This window comes from Quercus lobata, chromosome 5 (genome assembly GCF_001633185.2).
Source record: "Quercus lobata isolate SW786 chromosome 5, ValleyOak3.0 Primary Assembly, whole genome shotgun sequence".
Classification (NCBI taxonomy): domain Eukaryota; kingdom Viridiplantae; phylum Streptophyta; class Magnoliopsida; order Fagales; family Fagaceae; genus Quercus; species Quercus lobata.
The window spans coordinates 73,303,085-73,309,401 of NC_044908.1; the positions used below are offsets into that span (position 1 = coordinate 73,303,085).

The following is a 6,317-nucleotide window of genomic DNA, read 5'->3' on the forward strand; positions in this document are numbered from 1 at the left end:
ATTGATAAGATCTTCATACTTGGCCTACAAGCATTCCACGTCTCATTGTAGACTGTATTATTAGTCATAGGAGAATATATATATATATATATATATATATAAGAGGATTTACAAATGAGAGAAAATGACAATAAGTAAAGAGCATCATTCAGCACATGAATTATTGTCCTCACTTTGGTTTTCATACACTAATCAATTATACAAGGGTGTGATACATGCTCTATTAATTAACAGCTGGCATAAAGGGGTAATATGCTCTATGAAAACAAACTACATACACTCAGAATATGGGACCAAAAATGATGAATTGAATTATGAAAAAGGAGGAAGCTTTGCATAAGGGGCTCAATGAACTCTATTGTTTTTTTTTAACACTTGCTGATAACAAATGGGTGCATTCTTCTTATGATTACACTTGCTGAAACAATTTTAAAAATAAAAAATAAAAATAAAACGAATGAGAATGTAGTTCTCTTAAGTCTTCTGTTTAAGAATGTGACGCAATTGAGATTTCTGGCTTTCAATTTTCACTTCCAGAAGCTTGGCCTTCGTGTTATGTTTTTGGATGCCTCGTGGCCACTCTATGCGTCCTTTCATCCCTCGAGTAATGTGTGGATTGGCCGAGTCTGGTACACTCTGTTGTGCCACTGTATCCTGGCATCTGGGCTCACCTTCAGCTGACCCTCTACATGGAGAAGCTTTCTTGACACTAGAAATTGTCCCATTTGAAAGCCTTCGATTACCCTCATCTATCAAAATCTTATAGAATTCACCATTACTTGGGTGTGATTTCCAGGGATTCGATACTGGAGATGCCTTCTGCTTTATTTTCTTATCAGATAGTGAGCAAACCTCACTGATTTCTGGACTAAGAGATTCTTGATTTGTGTTTTCATCACATTCAATTCGGGTCTCCAAAACTTTTTTTTCTTGGTTGAACCTATTAACTGAGGTGCCACTACCTTCAAGTGAGCAAATGCAACCCTGATTCTCAGCATGGCTAGCACTTTCCCCACCTCTAATATCTTCTTCTAGGCCACTCTTATAATCAATAACATGATTTGAATGTTTCAGCACCAACTTTTTGTCGGAGGCATTGTTATTTAAACATGGTTCAATCTCCTTTTCGTTGGCTTCACCTTCACTGAGAAGTTCAATCTCCTTGATATCTTGAATATTCATTGATTTAATTGCCTGCATGATCAACTCAGCTTCCCTTAACTCCATGACATTCAGGTTAGAACTTCTGGACCTCAGGAAAGTCTCAAGGTCTGTTACCAGCTTGTTCATCTGAAAATATCTCTCTTCAAGAGCAAGCTTTGCATCAACCAGCTTCATTTGGACATGTTCTTCACGCCAAACCTCAGCCATCTGCCACATCTTCCTCTCTTCTTCCACTTCCTCACAAACTTTCTTGTACTCTCTCTTCAATCCCTCAACACTGGCCTCATCTTCTCCAATTTGCTTGGCTAGTTCACTACAAACTTCCTCCATTAGCTCTCGAAGCCTTTTTTCTTCCTCATAATTTTGCATGATCTGCTTTGCAGCTAACTTGTCATTGGCAACCTGATTGACCAATTTGGAACTGAAAATTTCCATCTTATGACGATTCTTCCTTTCCCTGTCTAATTCATTCTTTAAGTCATCCACAACCACAAGAATTTTTGCACGTTCTCTGCTCTGCCATGAAATCCTTTCCTCTTCAACCTTCCTCAGCAAGTGTTCAACTTTTTTCTTAGAGGACTTCAACTCATCTTCAAGTTCACGAATTCTTGATCTAGCACGTATTAGTTCTGCTTGCGGGACAGAAACAATAGAGATAGAAGCATTGTCTTGATTTTCAAGAAGCTTTATGTGGCTGTTAAACCGGTAGACCTTGTCAAACACTTTTGAACACCTAGGTTCCCACTTTGTTGCCCCCTCCATTGCGCATTTGGGATATTGCAAAGAAGATTCAGGCTGGGAATGATGTAGTTTGAAGATCAAAGATTAGGTCAGAAAATCTTAAAAACAGAGAGAATGAGAGAGACATTATAAAAATAGCATGTTATTTTTCCATTTCTGAGACAAATTAGATCAAATGACCAGCTAAAGCTATGACCTCATTATCGTGACATTCTCTATACAGTTCACATATTCTCTATGGTAAAAAGGAAATATCCAAGATATATATGATCATCTCAAGGTCACACTAGTTTATCCACACCTAGACCGCACTTCATCTCCACCCATCCTGACTAAACTAGTTCTCTCTCCCAAAACATTTATGAACAGTTGCGAACTAGAATAACCCAGAGAAAGAAAAAGATTTACCTCATACTGGATTCCATTCTTTGGATGAGAGACAGGTAGGGATCTTTGCAACTGCAACTGATCCTTTATTTCCGGACCATAGTCCCTACTTTTCCGGTGATGGGTAAACTTAATCTTTACACGTCCAATACCAGGCTGCATTGCAGGGAAGAATGTGACAAGGATTTTAAATTCACAAATGTTACAATTTTATTGACTTCACATTTGCACACCATGATCCATGTATAAACAATAGTATAATCCACTCCATATGTATTTTAGGCAACTACCTCTAGAATAAATATACAAAATTTAAGTGCATCACCTAAATTTCAATGATTATTATTATTTTTTTAATTTAAAAAAGGACATAATATGAATGAAGTTGATGTGAACGGTAGATGAATCATTAATTTAATCTTTCACTTTGTTGGCTACTAACTATAAACTCCATTACATGTGCTTTGGGATTGTTTATACTTACTAGACTTACTAACTTTGGCACCTCCTCTTACCCAACTACTGAAGTACTGTCCTGATAGTTGCTGTTGTTAATTAATATCGGTATGCTGTTTTTTTTCAGTAATTTATCAATCTCTATTATTCTATCCTATCCAAAATCATAGCCTCGCCTCCTTAATTAACATGTAATTTTATATTACTTCTCCTACCATATCCAAAATTATACTCTCATAATATTTCTTTTAATATATATTAATTCTACCAATGTTATTTTAGGCAATCCTTTACTTTTTCAATTCATTTAAATTGAATCAAATCAACCTTTCTCACTAGTGTATTAGTTAATAACAAAAATGATATAGAATCAAAGTTATTTGATTTAATTCTCAACAAGGCAAGCACAATTTGGTCTATGGGAAATTAAAAGAAGAGAAAAGAAAATACAAAATTCCAACATTGTAATTTTTTTTTTCTCGAATTTATAACAATAACTCAGCTCAATTAAGCCAACATTTGCACTAGTGTCGACAAAGAGGGAGTTTTGTTTTGTTTTTCATTAACATTAACATACAGAGTCAGATGAAAGTATCATTGTATCTTATGTTGTACTTGATTTTCACCAACCACAAATTCAGTTTTTGTACAAACCCAAGTTAAAACAAAACCCAAAGTTTCAAACTTTATTATTATTATTTTATTTATTTAAGAGACAGTACTCTCCCATTGAAAATACAGTAATAGCGAAAATAAAAAACGTTACCTGCTTCCTAAAAAAAAAAAAAAAAAAAAGTTACCTGCTGACAGTGAGGAGCACCGAGCAATCGCCAGAGACCGGCGGCGAGTTTTCTGGCGGAGGCTTGGACTCTGCCTCGTTGAAATAGCTCGGAGACGAGCTTCGTGTGGTGGTGGTGGTGTTGGTAGTTAAAGACAAGGTCGTTTTTGTTGTCTTCGAACTTCCAGGACGAGTGAGGAGTAGTAGTTGGTGGAGGTCCGAGCAGGCGGAACCGGTTAGAATTCTTGGGTTTGCGGCGGCGGCGGCGGAGACGAGGAACCGCCGGTGAGTGGTGGTGGGACTCACCTGTGAAGCTCATGGTGTGGAATAATCATCAGCCATTACTGAAAATGTGAGAGAGAGAGAGAGAGAGAGAGAGGTACAAAACAATTGTACAAATACAGATAGTACAGTGCAATACAAAGAGAAAGTGAGTGCAAGTTTTTCGGGGATGTTGTGGAAAGCACGGTACAAAGTTATATATATAGTTGCACTTCTACAGTCTACTACTCTCTCTTTTGCTGACTTTTGCTGTCTTTAATTTTGCCAGGTGTGAGCGTGTGTTTTTTTATAATTAGCTTCACCTGTTCATGTGTTTTTTTATTTCAAATTGACTCTCAGCTGTTTTAAGTTTTAACCACATTGTCAACGACATAGTATTCTATCCTAATTTCCTAAACTCTTGTAAAAAGGATTTGAATAAGTTGTTTAAATGGGTGTGAGTATATCCCTTTTACACAGTAGGTGTAGGAACTCCAATTCATCTCAATTATATATATATATATATATAAATAAAATTAGGGATCGCACCAATAAGAGTAATGCTATGGAGACATAAAAATGCACAACTTTGTGTCATAACTCGTTATATGACAAGTTATGAATGATGAAAGTGTGTCCCCACATGACAAGTTATGGCACAAAGTTGTACATTTTTATGTATCCATAGCATTACTACATGGGGGCCATGAATGACAAAAAAGACAATGGTTGGAAGAGGGTTTCCGATGTTGGTAGGGGTATTCGCGGTGCGGTGCGGTGCAATGCAATTTTGGACTATTTTTAGCACCGCACTTTGCATTGTGGTTTAGTTAAAATCATAACTGCACCACACCTTATTTTTGCAGTCATATGTGTTGTGCAGTTTAGAATAGCCAAAATCATAACCGTACCACACCATATTTTTGCAGTTACATGTGCGGTGCGGTGTATAAGATACGATTTGAACAACTTGAAGTCGGTGTACTTTTCAAATTTTGGGTTTTTCCTACCCAGCCCGAAACTAATTTTTCGCTTTGTTTTGAGCTAAGTTTTAAACTATTGAGCTAGTTTTTCTTTATTTTAAACTGGCTTTCCTAGTCGACACTTACTAGGGTTATCAAACTATATATATATTTTGAAAACTAGGGTTATCAAACTATTAATAATATATTTAATATTAAAAATAAATAAATATATTACTATATAGAGAGGGTGCGGTACTGTTTGTGCGGTTTTCTTATTATAAAACCGCAAACCTCACTACATCATGCGGTGCGATGCGATGCAATGCACTATTACTTGCGGTACGTTGCAGTTATGCCATTTTACGGGCGGTTTGTACGGTTTGGTGATCACCCCTAGATGTTGGTCAGTACAATTGTCGACAGATGTTTTTGGATTTCTTTGAACACTGAACTAGCTGACATATTTCTAAATTATCCCCTTTTTTTTATCCTTACCTACGAGGAATTAACATCTCTACCGCTATGAAAATATTATGGCAATTTATTGTGTCTATAGAACAACTCTTTTTTAAATATAAATGCAAGGATTTTGGAATAAAAATCTTAAAATTTTGGATTTTATATATATTTGGTTTGTAATTTTGTTTTTGAAATGATATGTAAAATATTTAAAGGATTTAATTTTGGGGAAAAAATTGGGTTTATTGCAAAGTACATTCTTAAAGTTTAGTGTTTTTTGAATTTTACATTATGAAGTCTCCAAATCCAAGTTCTTAGGCTGAAGTAGGGTTTTGTTTTTTTTTTTTTTTCCTGGGTATATATGTGTGTCAAACTTTCTTTTAGAAACTTAAACCCTAATCATTGCCCATACATCTCACAAGAACTTGTACTTGTGAAGTGACCATCATACCACATATGCACAATGGCTTTTTTTTTTTTTTTTAAATTTCTAATCCTTTTGTTTCTTTTTAATAAATGGCACATTAAAAAAGCATTAAGAACTCATGACCATGAATCCATGATACTGTGGGTATTAGCTAGCCAAAGTAAAAATTGACTTATGTTTTGGCTGAGAATCCTTGCAAGAGATTTGACATCGAACTCTGTGCTTGTCAGGAACACTGCATGGTGATCAGATGTCAAATCCTAATCCTAGATTAATCGGGGGGTTGGGCCTTCAAACCCATTTAAAAAATACTGGTTTACCAGCATGAAGTACCGGTAGCTACTATAAAAGCTTGCAAAAGGGAAGCTGCTGGAATTGGAAACTCATTAATATCAAAATTTATGACAATACTTCCGGCGATTGTGTAATTTGCAATTTCTTGTTTCCAGTACCCCCTACATCTCACATATACCTAGCAAAAAAAATAAATGGTTTATGTTTAATAACCATCAATTCTAAAAAAACTGTTCTTTTTATTTTTTTGTTTTTTTTTTGGGGGGGGGGGGGGGGTTTCTAATCGTGCATTGTAATAAAACATTTTAAAAAAACATATATCTTTACGACCTGCAATATTGTAGCACATATGAACTGGGGCCTTGGGGTTCTTAATTCTTGATGT

The 6,317-nt window shown here is 35.7% G+C and overlaps 1 protein-coding gene across 1 annotated transcript; it reads right to left on the minus strand.

The window, feature by feature from the left end:
- Positions 1-307: 307 nt before the first annotated feature.
- Positions 308-4,009, minus strand: LOC115992240. The gene is made up of 3 exons (XM_031116336.1): positions 3,549-4,009; positions 2,314-2,448; positions 308-1,959 (listed from the first exon to the last, which is right to left on the minus strand). Exons 1-3 carry the CDS (start codon positions 3,843-3,845, stop codon positions 475-477), a joined length of 1,917 nt encoding a protein of 638 aa, XP_030972196.1. The 5' UTR covers positions 3,846-4,009; the 3' UTR covers positions 308-474.
- Positions 4,010-6,317: the final 2,308 nt, after the last annotated feature.